Source organism: Falco rusticolus, chromosome 1 (genome assembly GCF_015220075.1).
Source record: "Falco rusticolus isolate bFalRus1 chromosome 1, bFalRus1.pri, whole genome shotgun sequence".
NCBI classification, from domain to species: domain Eukaryota; kingdom Metazoa; phylum Chordata; class Aves; order Falconiformes; family Falconidae; genus Falco; species Falco rusticolus.
The window spans coordinates 111,058,483-111,078,464 of record NC_051187.1 but is presented as its reverse complement, the minus strand read 5'-3'; the positions used below and the strand labels follow the sequence as shown (position 1 = coordinate 111,078,464).

At 36.4% G+C, this 19,982-nt stretch overlaps 1 protein-coding gene across 4 annotated transcripts in view; it reads right to left on the bottom strand.

Annotated features, from left to right (window-relative positions):
- The window catches only part of LRBA (LPS responsive beige-like anchor protein), a 411,738-nt gene that overhangs the window by 27,347 nt on the left and 364,409 nt on the right, over window positions 1–19,982 (bottom strand). For 3 of the 4 annotated variants that reach the window (XM_037396311.1, XM_037396323.1, XM_037396341.1), the window contains 5 exons: window positions 16,826–16,915; window positions 13,322–13,514; window positions 10,519–10,581; window positions 7,019–7,174; window positions 2,307–2,474 (listed from right to left, as the gene is read on the bottom strand). In XM_037396311.1, the coding sequence (XP_037252208.1) occupies window positions 2,307–2,474; window positions 7,019–7,174; window positions 10,519–10,581; window positions 13,322–13,514; window positions 16,826–16,915 (670 nt within the window). The remainder of the gene's footprint in view (window positions 1–2,306; window positions 2,475–7,018; window positions 7,175–10,518; window positions 10,582–13,321; window positions 13,515–16,825; window positions 16,916–19,982) is intronic. The other variant, XM_037396332.1, reaches the window with a different exon arrangement.

Genomic DNA, 19,982 nt, shown 5'->3' with positions numbered 1-19,982 from the left:
TGATTTTAAACAGTAGTTAAAATAGCCTAGTATTAACTTTGAAAACTGCAAAATTTTAACACATTAGAAATTTAACAGTAAACAGATTATAACCAAATCTATCTATTCTAGTTAGAAACTACGTACAAAATCCAAGCATGTAATTTGTTAAGGTCATAAAGGAGACTACAGCAGCAAGGTCTTGTTCACAAAGCCCTGGCTGGGAAATACTCAACAAGGAGAACTTCTCAGGACAGGCCTAGGAATCTGCAAGAGCTTGCAGGCCTTGAAAATGCTGTAAGGAGACACCTACAAATGTTCATTGCTTCACACCAGTAAAATATTTAGGGTTTTCTCCTCAAAAGGGCAGTTTTCTTCTTCAGGATTTACAAGCTCACTTGACTGTCAAGCTCTTAAGTTCCTTTCACAGACTTTTTGGAGTTTCCAAGTTTACAAACTCTGCAAAAACAGCGCAGAGTTTACCTTCTCTTTAAATTGATAGATTGCAAAATATGTATAAATATTCACAGAGATTTTGTCCCTTAACCAAAGCCACATTTATTTTAAAATACTCATAAAATTCTGCTAGCCACATCCCAGAAAAGCTCCCATCTCTTCAACCATGCTGTTGGAAGGATAATGAGGATAGCTTGCTCACAATCTCAGCCTGAAGATTCTGCAATTGTGTGAACTGAGCTTCGCTATCTTGTTCAATTTTTGAATAGTTTTCACAGTCAACATCAAATAATTTGCAAGTTAAATTCAGATATTCATTCTGATATTAATTAGCTGTACCTCTTCAAAATAGTTCACAGGACGCATTTTCATTAAACCACCTCTTTTTTTCAAATTCAAATAACTTCAGTTGAGTAACAGAACAGTATGGAACACACAACTTTACCAAATGAATTAATATAGAAGATGTCAGATATTGTTTACATTATATGAAATTGTATGTCAGTTATAATTGCAATATATGCCAGATATAACAACACTTCTTGTGTTCCAGATGTCCATTTTGTCCTCTGCAGACAGCAGGTATGTTTTTACTAGTATTTAAACAGGGTCAGAGAAGACCTTAAGTGTTTGGCAGAAAACTTAACAAATACTCTTATTCATTTGTCAGACAGAATATACCGCTTCTCACCCCTTCTCTTTAGGGCATTTTCTTTTTGGCTGAACGGGACCTCTGGATATGATGCACCCCATCTATTCACATGGGTAAGCTCTTACAAGTGGTCTTGAAAGCCTCTTACTCCTGTGAAGTGGCTCACTCAGGCTTTTTCTGAAGCTATATGTCTGCCTTTTTCTTTGCTCTGAGGATCAGGAATTAATTTTTTGTGTGGAGTGAAACTGGCATAATAACAAGACCACGTTCTACCTTTCCTGTTACAAAATACAGGCACAGCAGGGTAAAACAGTCATGGCATTTCATTGTTTTCCATATAAAATTATGAGTTAAAAAGAGAGAATCTTCATGAGTTAAAGGATTTGGGATTTCCTGGGAAATTGTGCAAGACAGAAGAGATTAAATTCTTCGGCAATTGCAAGGTGAGTTTGGGTGGGGAGGGGTTAAAACTGAATTAGGCTGAAGCAGGGTTTGCTCTGACTTTGATAGTTTGTATGAGCCCTATTGCTTGCACTGGAACCAATTAAAATACCTAGTATGTGAGAGTGAGGATTAGGCATGTAGCACCCTACCAAAGTGTTCAACTAAAGAAGTTTTAAACTTGCTTCTTTAATCCATCCCACATGTCTGTCCGTCTTTCACCTAAGTGTCCTGCTCAGGCCATTACACATCTCATCACAACGACCCCAGGCTAAGTTAAAATTCACTGTCTGTGTAACTCTATTGATAGCTAACATACCACTGTAAGAACTATATGCATAAGATTACAGTTGCATAGAATACAGTCTGCACTGGAACAATGTAAAGTCTTTTTTTGTTTTAAACAACTCAAATGCAAGTATTTAATGAAGGTGTCATTTTGAGAGAAAAAGATTTACTCAGATTGAACAGGCAATATAAAAATATAATCCCCTTCCCTCACTCCCAGAGCCACTCTCTCCCAATTGAATGAGTGACAAGAAAAAAAAAATAAATGTGTTTGTGATGTTCAGTATCCTATAACTTTAAAAATTAGTTCTAGTTATGCTGCTAAGCAAGCAATGTGCCCTCAATTCTTTAAAACAGAACTGATAACAACTACGAAAAAAGAAATACTGTACTTTAACATTAGCGTTGCTTAAAATTTTGTCATGCAGTGTTCACTCAAGCCATTTTTAGACAACGTCTTTATAAAACAAGTTTTTCTGGTTTTGCTTACCTCTTGGGTTATCACCAATAATATTGGTTTTCCCATTCCAGTACCAGAGCAGCAACGTTGCATCACGTGATCCTGAGAGAATGTAACAATTTCCTCCAATATAGGACTCAGAACGAGCAAGACAGGTTACAACATCCCAGTGTCCAAATATTACTTGTATCAGTTTACCTGAAGCATATAAAATTGATTGGTTTAAAACTATGCTTTTATTTTTCTAAGGCAAACTAAATACATTATAAATTATTTGAGATACATTTTCTTTATTAAAAAAAGGTTCAAGAAAGAACTATAGTGGAGAGTACTATTTTTTTTTCTTTATTTGGTGGAAACTTATTTAAAAGTGCAGTAGTCCATACAGTCCATGCAAAAAATATTTGCAGTCCATAAATATTACACTTTATTCAAAGGCCAATCATGCTAGAAGGTTTTTTACATTCTACATGTTTACATTCCCTTTGCAGACAGGAAACATGATGGGATTCTCTTTTAAGGCAAGTTTACCAAAGAAAGTACCAGTAAAAATGCAACTCTGATGATGATGTGGGAAACAGAATCAGAAGATACAGAATATAAGACCCTGAAGAAATTAGTAGTGTGAGAGCTGCCTAAAATATATATAGCACATGCAGCTTTTGGGCATCTTCTTAAACAGAGGAGATTTAGATAAAAAATAAATCTTGAACCCAGGTTTTTCCATCACCATTTAAACACTTGCCAATTATTTCAACCAGCATCCTTCCCTTTTAAGAATTTCTGTAATGTTCAAAAAACCTCAGAAGACTGACCTGGAAAAAACTCTTACCTGTTGCATATACAACAAACGTTTGTACTGCTGATAAGAGACATCAATGCTAAAGAGAAAGGAAAGCCTAGGCAGTTAAAAATGTGCCATTCAAGAGTCTGTATAAACATTAATATGACTGTTACCTTTTAACCTTATCTAAACAGGACATTATTTCAAGAAAAAAGTAAATTTGGATGGTCACGCATAGTGGATTTGCATGTGGGAGAGGAAACACATGTAAGGTCACCCACAGCAGATCTCTGCCAGACCACCCTGCCAGAGGCTGGCTCCTACACAGCAAACATGTCATGGGTCCTGCTGCCTTCTGGATCTGCCAGCAGCATACGTGATCCTATGAAATGAGAATGGAAATACTAAAATCCATCTCACTGGATTTCCTGAAGCCTAGGTTTTGCAGATCTTGTAGAGACAGGACAAAAGATTCACACACACGTTTCTTACGCGCCTGCTTGGCCCACTCAGGTAACATGGGCCAGGCTAAATTCTGCATCCAATGACACAAGGAAGTGTGATGCCCTTAACGTGTGACCTCAGACTCCTCAGCCCAAATGACCATGCCTCCATTTGTGCTTTGGGCTGAATAAAGAATGAGAAAGAACAGAAGGGGAAAAGAGTGATGGCTTTGGAAGGATAAACAACACAGGCCAAAAAAGAAATAGGAATGGAAAATTACTGTATCTGAAATAAAATGTTCTGGAGAGTATATAACAATAGTAACTAGTAACGTGACAAGTAGTAACACAAATCAGCATTGGGACTCAAATTAAGCACATCTTAGCAAAATATTTTGGTGCATGAATTAAAAATTAGTCAATCCTATAATATGGCTAGTAGGACATATTTCATAGCCCTCTTCCTGTGCAGTACAAAGGCACTGTATTCATATCCAGCCACTAAATAACTCTAACGCTAACAAAAGATTTAAGGGAGTGGTTCTGAGGAAAGAACAAAAATAATGTTAACAGCATGATTTATAACAGGAGATCAAAAAAGGTAATTGCGTTAAAGTGGAGAAAACCAGGAAGAAAAAAAAAAAAAAAAAGAGAAAGGTATGAACAGCTGAAAAAAAAAAAAAGGAATTAATTACTTTAGTACACGAAGTAAAAAACAGAATAACATGATGTCATTTAAAGTAAACCTGTACATAAGATTTAAAATAAAAGACTGACAAAAGCTATTAGGCAAGTATAATCCCCCAAGAGAAATTGTGAAAATAAGTACTATCACATGAGCCTTTTCTGACTGGAAAGGGCAAACCCCTGGAAAGTACATTCACTGTGAAGATCTGCCTTCTGCTGGAAAGGAGAGTAACTCAGGCATCGAGTCTTTCCCTAATTTCTGTGATTCTGTAATAGTGTTCTGTAGTGGTCCCCTCTGCACACCAGGGCTTTCATTTTTGTCACAGGGTCACCTAACTGTCTCAGGCGCTGATCAGTAAACAGATTTAGTCAGAAAAAGTTACTGAAATTCACAGCTAGGAGCAGTGACACTCACAGACTACATAACCTCATTTTGGCAATATACAAAAACATCTTACCGAGTGTATGTTTTCCCCTGAAAATTCAAGCTGTCAATGACATGGTTTAGATTTGAGAATAACTTAATTATGTAATATATTTTTCAGTTGTATAGCTGTAGGTAATCAACTACCTCAGGTGATTTATACTTTTAGAACACAAGTTTATGCTATAAACATCGCTGAGTTATAGACATCTCTCTCTCAATTATATTCTGTTTATAGGTTCTGTTCTAGAAAACAAACATTTTTCAAGCCTATTTCTTTGACAGTTGTTCGTGTAGTCACAGTGCCTTGTTAGTTTTACTTTGTCACTGTGCAGCTAAGGTTCAATCAATTCCATCAAAACAAGAAATAAGCACTTGCTCTTTCACATTAGTAAAAAAAATAAAAATCATTAATCTCATAAGAGTTCTTCAACTTTTTGTTTCCTTTAACGTAAGTTGTCCTCTCTATACACTAATACCGAATTTTACCATATGCACTCAGATATCCCCTTTTAACAGAACAAATTTTCTAGTTAATGTTTTATTTGACAGCTGTGCTACGAATAATTAAAAGAAAACTAAGACTCAAGTCTCTGTACTACCGAATCTAAAATGCTGTCTAGAAATCATTCCCACTGCTGGAGGAAGGTTTTATTGTGCTTCTGCTATACTAGCTGTGCTGAGAACCCATGATTTATGTTAAAAGTATTTCCTGTTAAAAAACCCCAAACAAACCTCAAATTTAATAAGAAAAAAGTTCCTTTTTTGTGTAAGTGCTAAAATATAATTGAATTCAACACTTGTGATCACTTGCCATTATGCATTACTGATCACATAATCTCTTTTCCTTGCTGCTCTGCTGATTTCAGAGTAAGTATTTCACTACTATATTCTCATTTTAATTTGAAACAAAATAAACTACAATTGAGTTCACTTGATTTAAACTAGAGCTAGAGTTGCTATATTGACTAACAGGAGACACATGGAAGACATAAATCTGCAACTTTTTTGACAAGTGTATTTGTGTTTATACCATAATTAGCTATGGTAGTAATGAGATATCTGGTGTATCTGACTTACACATAGAAGACATAACTTAATGAAGTATTTGTAGTTCAGACTGATACAGGACAAAGCTACCAAAATCATACAAGTTCCTCCCACATATATAAAGTAAAATACATCCTTCGACATAAAAGAATTAGTTCTCTATTAATATAACTCAAGAATATACACTCAACATTTATTAATGCTAGCTAACTTTTCTGAAGATCTACTTTAAATTCAGTTTTACGTAAATTTATTTTCATCAATGAGAAAATTAAACTAAGAAGGGTCTAACAAGATGTCTCTATAATGAATTGCAGTCAGTCAATATGAAATAAATGGAACTTCTCCTTTATACTTAAGGGTTTAAAATCGCAAAAATGACAGATATGCTAAAATATGCCATGAGATCTAGACTTAACAGATTTTCATTAAAGACCATCCTGTTTTGTTAAACATTTTGGTTTGCCAAGTGTGAAAAACACTATTAACTAATATATTTAAGAAATGATGACAAACATGTAGGATATTCCCTAGGGATTAATAACCTACTGGAAAGCTTGATGGCACACACACATTAACCACACTGGGTCATTAATCCCAAAGAAGTACCTTGCAGTGAGGTTGCTATTCCCATTATAAGATAATGAAACGGAAAAAAATCGTACCTATTTTCTTCTGAGGCTCCATGGCTTTTAAATTCCTGTAGCTTTTACACTGAAAGACTCTTTTCTATTTAGCATGACACATGCATGATTTCAAAGCTTTGGATACATGCTAGCTGACAGACTAATTTAACTGCTACCCATTATATCGATCAGTTTATATTTTATGAAAGAATTCAGTGGCTCCGAATCAATTTTTCTATTATAGCATAGCTTTCAAAGGCTTTCATAAGCCTTCTTTCACCAGATTTCAAGACTTCACTTCTGTTCTTATTCTGTGGTGCTTCCCTGTATTTCCTCCAAAAAAAACCTCTGGTGCTGAAAACCAACCAGAGTTAAATTCAAGCAAGCACTCTAAGAACAATTAATTGTGCTGGTATGCAAAGCTTCACAAAACCTCATTTTCTTGTGGAAACTACAGTATATGAACAGGCATGCCTGTAATACAGATTTGAAGTGTGATGCTATGGCTAACAAAAGCTCCTTGTCTTGCATTTGGCATCATTCAACAAAGATCATAGCATACAATACACAGTAGCAGTAGGTAAGAAAAGATTTGACAAATATTATTGATAGGGGAATAAATACATACTCCACTTTCCCCACTCCCCATTCCTTCTTATTTGGAACTGTAGATTGACAATGAACAGAAAAATCTTTTAGGCTATTCCCATATTTTAAAAATACATTACCTGAGTCAGTAGAATAAACTCGGAAACTCTTGTCCCAGAAGCCACAAACCAAGATGTAACGGTTATCAGAGGTGATGACAAAACACTGGGAATGCACCTGAATGCTTTGGTCTAAAAGGTCAGTGATTTGCCTTCTGTGCATACCTGTATTGCTGGCTGAACAGAAAGACACACAAATCAAGAATTTTTAGCATCCACATTCACAGAACAAAAGCACATTTTAGAAACTTATGTTCACACCTAAACTATTTCTCACTGCTGTTACTTCTTTTTTGTGGCAGGGACATTTTCTTTCTACTTTTACTATAAAATACTCATTACACTTCTGGGAACAATGCTAATTCCTTGTAGTATATATTCTAAAATAGAAGAAATAACTTCTTTAAGTCAAATGCAGCTGACAAATATAAATGAAAGATTGCGAAAAGGAATGATACATAAAAATGTAATACACTTTCTTCTCCCCTACTTCTATTACAGGAAATAAAACATTAAGAAACAAATGAAGGGAATGTAATTATAAGACAGTACATATACATATGTGCTATATAGTGGCTCAAATGCAGCAGACAATGGAATTATGATTTCAAAATTGTACACAAGTTTTATTTCATTGCAAGCATTTGTAATTTAAAAAAAGAACAAATGCAGTAAACATCACTACTATTTTACACTTTTTTGAGCATTGCACAAAAATTAAGCAGCTTATCTCCACAATCTCCTTTAGGGTTGAGAGATAATATTTACCCTGATTTGATCACCTGCTGTTCTATTTCCCCAGGTAATCTTGCATTGTGAAGCCACAGAAGAGACATGAATCAATCAATGAACCCATTTTTCATATCGCATTTTGTCCTTATTAATTGATGTTTGTGTGTCTCTGTGTGTCTGTCTGTCTCCCTATCAGCAAAATCCTACAGTGTAGAAAGAACTTCTAATATGCTTTGCTCCCAAGAGAACCTGACTCCCATTCCAGGCAAGTAAGCCTCAATTTGTCTGCCAACAGCTCAGAGCACCATTACTTCCATTCCAAGTGGTCCCCCAGACCTGTCTCTGTGCTGGTCTTGTGCTCTTCTTCACACTTTGTTCTTTAACTTCTTTCCATTCTCATAGGCTAGCTATCCCCTAAGCCTTTGGTTTATTCCATTTACTCTGCATCAAAGCCTTAATTACTTCTGCTTCTGTTATCTTTAAAATGTTGATACTGTTTTATCCATGTGGGTAGCAAATAATTTAGCAAGGTATTGTCACTTGCTCTGCAGGTAACACATAACAGGGCCTTGACTGCTGTTGAGACTGCTTGAAGAGTAACAACAACACATTATAAATGCACAGTGAAGTGTTCTGTATGACAAAATAATGGCAAATAACCCCCCCAAAAAACATGCAGATCAATACATTCAGTGTGGATAAGCCCTTCAAAAAAGTTCACCTCAAAAAGAGGTCTAGGATCTATGTCATATCAGACACTACTGTTTTACATCTTCCTGTGCAACTGGAAAATTAGGACAGCAGGAATCCCTCCTTATGACTAAGACAGCAACAAGATTCCTGCTATAACCGTAAAAGTGTAATTTTGTGGTCCTCTTAGGTGCCATTTCTAGGTAAATGTGTCTAGCCACAATTAAAAACCTTTAATATTATCTACATAATTACTTGCTTGTACCCAATGATGCTACTTAACAGTGACAAAGAAAGCCTTAACCTTTTAAACTATGTCCAATGTAACCACAAGGCTGATTTGAGAACTATTGTATGAAGAGAATATTAAACCATTTTTCAGAACTATGAATATTAATTTTAAAGGTGTTTATACCAAACAAAAGTCCAAGTATTTTGTAAACTAAAGGCAAGCCTGAAAATGGAATTATAATTTTAAAATTATGAAAACTGCAAACAAAAATAAAAAACATGTTTCCTCCCTAATGTTCATCATCACAATATGTAGGAAAATCATCTGACAGGCCCAATGTGATTTTGGGTTTTTTTTGCTGTGATGTTTATTAATATTTCTAAATCCTACTTGATAGCAGATTTTAAAGCAGATTATATGTTACCTGCTCCCAACATTTTTTGGATAAAATCCATTTCATGAAGGAAAGGAGAGTTATAGCATGTCCTCCTCATTGTGAATTATAAGTACTGCATTATTCTGATGGGAATTGATTTTAAAACTTTGGAAAAACATTTTTATCAGCTCTATAAAATGGTTTAATATGCCCACACTGCTCCTGATATAATTATCATTGAGCTTACCCAGCAAAATGGCTACACAGCAACAGTATCTACAGACTGGTACAATGCAGTCCCTACTGTGATATGAATACTTGTTTTGAAATTAATTCTCACTGGCTGACAGACCTGTCATTCCAACCTTTCCAGGCAACTTCATTTTTGCTCTGATTTTTCCATGCTTCTATAACTGGCCACTTAATTTCTTTTTGACTTAAACTACCATCCTGATAAGGACAGTTGAAAAAAACAGAGCTAAGTTTGAAGACTAGTAGAATCGATGGGAAGCCGAGAGTGTGGCATGTAGAAATCCTGTCATCTTTGCTTCTGTGAACTGTCCTACAACTAGTTCGTATTTTGGGGTTGTTTGATTATTTTTTTTTTTTTATCACCTTTAGGGTTTCATTTGCCATGCTACAGGCTCCTTAATTACAGTCCAAGTATACTCCCCAAAGTTGGGTCTGTAATGAAAGAAGTGACCAAACTCTAACCATGCTAACAGAGAAATCAGCTCTACATAACTAATAAACCTCTATAATAAAAAGTCATGAATTGACTCTATTACACTGAGTCATTAAATAAAAGAGAGATATTCCTCCACTCCTTTTTAATAAAAGGAAAAACATACACAAATTTAACTAGTGATGCTGATCAAAAGACGCAATACCCTTGAAAAATGAATACTAATATCTCAATACTAAAAGAGTGGGCAATATATTTCAACTTTGAAACTGCTTCACAATTACACATTAATCCCCTCAGCCTGAACAGCAGGTCTATGAAGAAAGGATTGATCTCCTTTAATGATGAAACCCTGGCACCATGGTTTTATTTTTCACAACACGGTGCGGTTAAGAACCCCACTGTTATTATGAAAATTTCTTCAGCAAAGGAGCTCCATCACATTACCAGTGCACCAATTCATCATAACGTGCCTCGCTCCTGCTCATCAACAAGTCTGAGTGATGAAAAGATCCAATATTATCCTGACAGTACTTCATGCACATTCTCAATCACACATTATTACAGCATCCATATTAATTTTCACTGACACGCGTCCTAGGCCTGTTCAAATTAGGCAAACCAACGAGGGGGAGTTGATGAAATACCAGCATAGCCACAGCTCATTGCATTCCAATTTGCATGCAAATGGTTTATCAGGAAAATTCCATTCCCAGCAACCAGCAAGTGAAAAACAACCGTAATCTACACTTCAGGGCCACCATACAGAACTTAATGAATCGCAGAGAGAGAAGGAAGTGACAGACCTATGAGAGGATCGATTTCCACTGGCAGCTGGTAAGGCTGGTCTTGTACAGCACCTTGATGAGCTGGAATTCAAGAAAGAAGATTTTAAAACTCTGCATTTTTTTAATACATTAAGCCACATACCTTTTACAAACCAAATTGTACATCCTTAATTTTAACAAGATAGTTCTGCATCAACTGAATTAAAAAAAAAATAATTCCAGGTGCTTTCACAGGCTGCTTATTAAACATTTATTTTAGATTAGTGCTATTCTGAATGTATGCCATCAGCAGCAGCTCTGGTCCTGAGCCATAAGCTCTAGCAGATGCTTTACTGGCAACCTCTCCTGTCGCAACAAAACAAAATTAAGTGGTAAAGAGCACTGAAAACAAAATGTGACAACCATCTGCTGACTGTAGCAAATACTATTTTCCTCTTTACTTTCTAAAGCACTGCTTTGAACAAGTGAAGCACAAAGGACATTTTTTTAAAAAATCAGTTTATGATGTAGACGGGGAAATCTCACCGTCATCCAGTATTTAAGGATTCATACATCACCAAAAAACATTTATTTGCAAGTTTGTATAGAAGTCAATATATAATTCTACTGACCTACATATCATCTGGGCACCTGGCACACCAGCAAAATGTTTACCTCCTGAATTTTCCTTCAGTGATAAAAAAAAAAAAAGTGCACCTTTTTTCCCCGCAGCCACGCTGAAAAGAAATAAGCAGGCAAGCAAACTCCATGCCCCCGACCCCTCCCCCAGGCAGCCCACAAGACAATCTTGGAAGCAGAACAAAAAATGATGGCTGAATACTTATACCTATTGTTTTTCTATCTATCATCCATAGCTTAATATAAAAATCACTATCAATAGAAGGGTTTCACAAATAATTGGGAAGTGAAAGTTCTGCTGCAATGAAACACTAACAGAATAAAACATGAAAACCATGTGACAAAATGCAGGCACCCTGTTGGGTACCAGTGCCATTAGATGTCAGCAAAGCCACCAAACTCTATACAAAAGCAGGAGTAAGATTTTTAATTACACATCAGTGACAACTGGTCACTTGTCAACTTAACTTTTTTATCATGATGCCTCATTAGTAAGGACAAAGCTAAGCCCACAGCAGGAGATATGGAGCAGGAATGATACCTACCCTCTAATCCTAGCAGATCCCACTTTGGTATAAAATTTGAAGGCAACAATAGTGAACGCTAGTCTCAGGAAACCATACCCAGCTATGGTACTCCATAAAACACAGCACTCCATTAACAGCCTGCAGCTGATTAGCGTGTTCTCAAAGAGGTGGGCTGAGGTGGGGTTTTGTTGGGTTTTGGTTTTGTTTGGTTGGCTTTTGTTTGTTTTAAACTGTAGGTTTTCTTGAGCTCTTTGTAAAGGCAAGACAAGCATAGAATGTCTCTAAATGAAAAAATAGTGACTCAGAAGTACAGCTTACTGCCCTCCCTTTCAGAGGTGAGGGAAAAACCAAAATCTGAACGTTTTGTTTGACTCGGAGCAGTTGATTACTACACTCAACAACTGGTTGCCTGCTCACAGATCATCAACCAGCAGACTTAGGAGGAAATCAAAATCAACTCCTGCCAATTTAGAACCTCTTCTTTTCTCATGATTGCTGTATGTCTACAAAGGCTATTTTTAAAATCGTTGAATATTACATGCCCAAGGTCACACATCCAAGGTATGAGAGGATATTGCCATCCTCCTTTCAAACAAATGTCAAGAGCCCCGTGAATAGTTCTTGCTCACAACTTGTTATCTAGATAAGTTTCCCTTCCCCGCTTCTTTCCCACCTTTCTTTTTAAGCATTTCTTGGGTGGGTGAAATAATACATAGATGTTTCTACTTGTACAATGTTGAGAGGTAATTTGTAAGAATTAGGAAAAAGTATGGGGAGTCACCTGGTTTTTTTTCAAAATTTAATTAAGGACCATGGGTCCAGGTTTCTTAGTAGGAATTTCAGTGATGTGAGTATTACTCTAGTACAAATATCTTCTACTTAAGTTATTTGAGTAGAAGCTCTTTTTTCCCTTTCTTGAAAAGCCTTTGACCAGATTTACTGCACAGCACTGAAATAAATGACCTTTCAGGGCTTGGGCCTGAGACTCAGAGCCAGGAAAAGGAGGATGTATGCCTTTAAGATTCGAGAACATTAGAATCGAACACTGAATGACTATATGCTCAACTCCAACACATTTGTAAACAAAAATTACTTTAGATTGGTTGCTATGCAAATGGATATGTGGTTTTCCTTTCATATTGACAAATACATAAGCACCTAATAACTTTGGGATGTTTAAGTTACAGAAGATAAAGACTTTCCATATATTTAGTCTTCTAATTCTCATTGAGTGGCTTTAATATCAGAATATGGTGTGTTCATAACCAACTAGAAAAAGCAGAAAAGATTTCAGGCAAGTTCCACATGTTATATAACTTGTATTTGACATTATATGGTTCAGGCTTACATCTAACTGAAAAACAAATCTAAGAGGAAGAGTGTGACTTTATCATGATGCAATAGTGATATACTGGTTTTGCCTTGCATAGTGCCCAACGGCCTGGAAAGCAATGCATTGCTGTTACAAACATTTTGTCTGCTACACATCTTATCACACAATGGTTCAGATTACCTTTTTAAAGACAAACTAAGTCCACATGTGAAGAGCATGCTGTGTCAATGAACTGACTTGCTCTTCACACTTCAAATTTAAAACCGTCCTGAAGCAGATTCTGAAACAAACAGTACTGCTTGATGGCAGTGGTTTCTTAGGCTACTTACTTTAATTTACTTACCAGGAAGATTATGCCACTTGTTTACAGCAAATAGCCTATTTGCAGTAACTGTGATCACAGCAGGAGTGGCCAGACCAGGCTGGGTGTTGGCTGCTACGTGAGTGACAGGGGAGTTGGATGGGAACTTCAGAACCATGATAACATCCTGTTGAGCTTGGTCTGTGAACATCAACGGACTCTGCAGGAGGAGATACTGTTGAGTGCACACAACAAGAACCCAAATACACGGGAAAAGAAAACATGGGGAGGAGAAAAGAGGACAGGACAAAAGAAGGAAGAATGGATTAAACCACACAAGATCCAATAGCAGCTGCAGTGAAAAGCAAATGCAGTAATAGTAGACAGGCTTGTGGAAACAAACATTTTAGGTAGAAAAACCTTCACGTACACTATTAGAGGGCCTGGTTGAACACAGGGTGTCTATACACAAACTTTTCTACAGATCACAGCAGATTAAACTAAAAGTTTCTAATCCCCTATCTCTAGCGAAAGAATTCTTCTTCATATCTGTAGAGATAGTACGTCAAGTAAAGCAATGCCAAACTAGGAGACAAAGAAAAAAAAACCAAAAAAAACAAAACCAAAAAAAAAGTGAGCAAAAGAAATTCCTGCTCCCAGAGCTTGTCTCAAGTTGCATTAAATTGGCAGACTGCAATTCTTTGCAAGCCAGATGAGAACATGAAAGTACATTAAAATAAACAGATATACACACACTAGATACATGTTCTGTATATATTTCTGATGTACAAAAATAAGATTTATGAATGCAAAGTAGAAGACTTCACTGCAAATGTGTTTCAAAGGACAAACATAATCAAATGCAGTTGCAAAGAATATAAAGTGGACGTGATTACAGACACTATCCTGCGTTGTTTCTAGAAATAAAGGAAGGGAATGAATCCAGACTCTCATTTTCAACATAATATTTTTAGGTTTTAGGTTTTTAATTTAATAAGTTGAAAAGTTTAATAACTTTTTAAGTAAGCTCTCTAACAGCACTGCAAATGTCAAAAGTAAATACTGAGGACTTTAGATCTAGATATCAAACACAAGGAGGAAAAGCAAAACCTAATGGTTTTGTGATTGTGTGGTGTACCTAAAAAAAAAAAAAAAAAAAAAAAAAAAAAAAAAAAAAAAAAAAGAGTACTCCATGGAGATGTAGAAATACAACGATCCTAGTCACCAGTAGCCATATTGCTTTAGTATTTGTAATTTTCTAATAACTGAATTAGAACACTAATGAAGTGTTCTTGGCTATTTTCCACCTGCAATATTTCATTACATGTATGTGCATGTAAGTGCATACATTTAATGTATATTTATACAGAACTAATAAAAAAATTAAATACATTTGCATTTTTATTATCACTCCTTTTTAAAAAGTTATTAAGAGTACTTAGAAAAACATATTGCTCTATGAATTCCTATTTACAGTCTTTGCATAAAGGTGTAAATAAAAGCAACTAATAAGCTACCCAGACACCCTTCTGAGCAAGTGGCTAAAAGCCAATCAATATTATGAGTTAATCCTCCCTGGATGCTCATTCAATTAAAGGTGTCAGTAATGCCTCATCTGATGTGGCCTCAATTAAATCCAGCTATCTGATGGTTGAAAACACAAGGGGATACAGCAACAGCAGCAAAACCAGACAAATAGGCAGCCTTCGTGTGACTGCTAATTACTACACCTGGTGTATATTATGGCTTGTGCACTTAACACAGCACGTGGTAGCTTTCAATTCGGTTGTATTCATGCATACATGCACACACACACACATGAAAACAGACAACTCCATAAATAATACAACTAGAAAGAATTCAAAATTGTGACATGAAAAACATCCACACTGTACTTCAGCTCCAGGAATAGTAATTTTAAAACCATTTAATATAGTGCTGTTATAATATCATGTATTAATAACCACAAAACTGGTCAAAGCAAGTGCAGAACTAGGGTTTTTTTCCTGTGCGTACCTCAGCCCCCCAAAACCACAGAAGTCAGAAACACTTAACTTCATAGAATTCAACTTCTTCCATTACATGCTAAATCTTCACTAATTCAGCATCATGAAAAATACGATCAAACCACACCAACTGCTTCCTGCCATCAAATGTATTTAAATAACAATGGGTCTGACAAACACATCAACAACTTCTCACGTTCCTCTTCTTCCAGAAACAAATCCCTCTCAATTAGGGCAAGTGCCTAGTGCATGGCACCATAATAGACAGGCACACATATGGCACATAGCTAAATGATGAGGGCACTTGTGCTCCCCAACATCCCTGTTAACAGGTCTCTTCTGAAAGACAGAGCCCTGTGGGTCGCTGCAATGGTTTGCAGCCTACGTGGGAGGTGCAATGGGCCAGCAGATCACAAATCAGCACAATCAGCTCTGTCCATCCAAGTACATGGGATCCCAGGGCAGGAGCATGTCTACAGCACACTGTCAAAGTGTAGTATGTACTGCCTGCAGAAAGGCTGGTGGGCATGGGGGGACAGTCAGCTGGGCAACAACACATGACATATTTGAGAAAGGCTCTATTTGACAAGAAAGTTTACATTTCTTAGACTCCTGCATCACAAGATTTGTAAGCTACTTTGGAAACATCTCAGATTTTTGTGTGATTTTTCTAAAACCTTTTGCATTTCAGATATGATTTTAATCTAGTAACTTTAGTGTACTTGAGTAGGACATATGTCTTACAGAACATACAAGAAGATAATGTCTTTTTTTATATTTCAGTGTAAAGTGTCTGTCTCAAGAATAAGGGAATGTAACCTTTTGAAAAACTTGTGAATTAGCAGGCCATTTGCTCCACATGTCAAAGTATCACTTAACATACTTAGTTCTGGATCTATGACAACACAAATGATATTTCAGACCCAAGGACTGCACACAGCATGATATGGAAAGTAATCAGTAATAAAATAATAGTTTGTATAATAAAATTATATTAGACACAAGTCGAGGTAAAAGGGAAAGCATGTTAATGCTCACTGCCTGGATTTTATCACCCTAGCTTTACTGCAAAACACATTTAGTCACATTCTTTGCTATGTAAGTTTCAGCTCATGAATTCCTAGTAATCCTGGTTTTAGGGGAAAACCTATGCCTGGGGGAAAAGTCAAGGAAGTTCCACCTCCTAAATCCATGCTTCTTGGGGTATCTGCCAAAGATTAACTGAATTGTCTCCATGATGACTGGCTCTCACCTGTACAGGTATGGTATTAACAAAATCAACTGATGAAGTGTTCTTGGATTACACTGACAAAAAAAGGTCTGTACTAGAAATCAATACTATCTTTTCAGCAATAAATAAAATAATAGTTAAGCACTGCATGCGCTCCCAAGTCCTACAAAATCATAACTTATCTGCTGCTTTAAATAACACAATTCCACAGCCACATAAAAGCAAAGCAAATTGGTCAGTTCTGTAACTTTAAGATAGTAAAGGAAGTAAACAAACCAGCAGGTCACAAAGAGTTAAGACGGTACCTACCACCTGCATGGCAGAACTTCTTGGAGGATGTGGTTCTATGAGCAGTTGTGAAGGGGTCTGTCCAAAACTTCGTATTTGAGCTTCAACAGCCTGGAAAAGGCAAAGGCAGGTTTGCATGTTAAGAGGTGCTAATTACAGGCAATAGAACCATAACTGTCACCTGAAAATGTCATTCCACACTTCTGGCTTGTTTCATGTTGAAAATCAACCCCGTGTGTTCACTGTGGGGCTAAGTGCTTGGCACTGGTACTAAGAATGAGGTAATCATTTTAGTACTGTGGATGCTATTTCCATGAGAAACTCTGCAAAACCTCATCCTGCTCAATGATATTAAACAGAAACAAGCTATTATAATCAGAAACCTTTTTATTGGCTCCATTTTTCCTTTCTAACACTGGCTTATCCTGTTTATATCATAAGTCAGAAACAAAAGCTAATTTTAAAAAAGTTTCTATAGGTAACAGAGTAGTGTTCTACTTTCTGTTTAAAACTCCATTGCTTAGGTTTACAGTAATTACCACAATGAAAGCAACACCAATCGTTTTTCTCATTTTCTTGTTTACTCAAAAAGAGCAAACAACTTTGAAGTGCATTAATGTACTGACCACAAGACCAATATTAAATGCAGCTAAATGAGAACATGAAGGTATAATGCAACAAGATTTTTTTAAAAAGTTTCTCTGTATGTTCAGCAATATGCTTTACCACTTTATTCATAGGGGATACATGAAAATACTATCTCATGCTTAGTGATTTCTTAAGAATAATTATTCTGAAATGTGTGAACTTGTACCTCTTGCCTAGGCATATCCAACTAGTTTTCCACGTTGCCACCTATTGGCCCACTGATGTAAAGATAAAATCAAGTAGCCAAAATTCGTAAGTTCTTTCTCGTCAGCCAGGCCCCTGCACTGTCCACAGAAACAGGCTAACGCTACAGAAAATCTTAAATCATTCACCTTAGATAAAAACTCTTTCACTGTGAGCTAAACTAAGTAAAATTACCTTGCATTTGCTGTGGGCTAGCAGATTGCATATGTGCTGATAGTTTAGTTTCTCTGTGCATGATGCATTGAGCCCTGCATTCTCAAAAGTGTCTAGTGATGCTGAGTACCTAAGGTGAGGCATTAGCAAGTTCTACCTTCAAAAGAAGTCCTGAGAATCAGGCCATTCAAAAATAAAAAAGGTGTTTTAAACGGGATGTTTGAATGCTAAAACACAAAACCACTAGCCACTTTTTAGGTATTAGAACACCATGTTTTTCTCTCAGAGATTCTTCTTTTTCATGGTTCAGCATACCTTGAAGGCTCCTTACACTTATATTTCCCTTCTATTTTAGCCATCCATTAAAATTTTCCAGACAATGGAATAACGCTTACGCTGATCTTACTTTTACAAATATTTTTACTGAAGACTGTTATTAGGACATACAATGTTCTCCTGTTACAGAAATAACAGAACTAAAAGTAGAATACACCTGAGACCTTGACATGATCAAAAATAATCGTCCTCTGATAGGAAACATGCCATCCAAAACACTTGATCTTAGTACATTTGGCAGGGCTTTTGAAACATCCAATCTCACCAGAAACAGGAGTTGCAATTACTCTGTGGACAGATTCTAACACTCTTGCCCACTCTGGGAAGCACCTAAATCTTCAAAGAACTGGTGAATAAGTAAGTTTATAAAAAAGCTGGCTGAAATCTGACATACACATATTGTGATTCAATGAGTACTTTTTGAGTAACAGCAATATCAGATTTGTGAAACACTAAAGCTCAGTAAGATCATCAGAGTCCCCTTCCTAGTGATGAGAGATGCTTCATTAAAATTAAAATCTGTGGTTTTGACTCGTGAGATATCAAGGGAATCACAAAGGCATAGAATTTGAGGTCCCTTAAGACATGAGGCATTAACAAGGCAACAGCATACCGGTCAGCAGCTCTACCCTCGCCATAAAAAGCTGTTAGCTTCAAAACATCCAGATTAGAAAGATTTGTCTACGTTTACTTGCAGATTGAGTGGAATATCTTTACTAGCAGATGGGAATTCTGTGTTGCATTGGGGGTAAAACAAGAAGAACACAGGAGGAGCAAAATGCAGACAGTCCTGGATGTCAGTTACTCTATGCTTGTTAAAATCTTCAGGGTGAATCTACAGTCTGTAGGATCTACTATTTATTTCCTATAGAATATATATCCAATATATTATTCCAAATGAATAAAACATTATTGAAGCACAACTCCCATGCATTTCTTTTAGAGCTGGAAATAGAATAGATAAAACGAGGAAATAATCATCAGATTTGTTAACTTCCTTTTATGTTGACTTATGATCAATACAGAAACTTCCATTCCCAAATAGCCCACACTCAGCATTTAAAGGGAGTCAGGATTTCATCTTACCCATGAAATCTGGTATGTCCTTTAAACCCCAATGCTACCTCTACAAACTATACTCTTTTACATAGTGCCATTACTAAGAAAGGGAAAATTAAACACAAGCTACATATATTGATGCAGAGATTTCAAATACTTCAAATACATTCATCATAACAAGAGCCCAAGCTGATGTAGAACAAAAATCAGATGTTATTTGCTTGAACCAATGAAAGATCAGCAGTCAGAATACTATTTTCCACCATCCCGATCTCAGAGGAACTCACCACCTTCCTGCAACATAAAACCTGGAAGAGACCATTATGATTTCACTGCTTACTCACCTAAGTGGTGCTAATCATCATCACACTCTTAGACTACACAACAGCAGCAGGAGAACAACTATGTCTCCCACCCACCCTCAGTGCAGAAGATAATCCTTCTGGGATATTAAAAAAAAATATCAAATTTTTAGTAGATAGTCACTGCCTGTTTTCACATTGTGTTCTGCCAGAACTGGTGAAACTGCTGACCAATGGGAAAATGATTTTGCCAAAGCTTGTCTTAGAGGACCACAAATTCTCCATTTTCAGTCTTTAACGGACAGTTTCTACATCTATGTTTATGATCTAGCTTAAGTCTGGGATTTACAGTTCCAGCACAAACAACTCTTTTAGACTCATTAGATTCCATCTGGTCCTTCCAAAAATTATGAGAGCCTATTATTTCCAGGATTACGACAGCCCCCTAACAAAATCTTTCCAGAACATGTCCTACC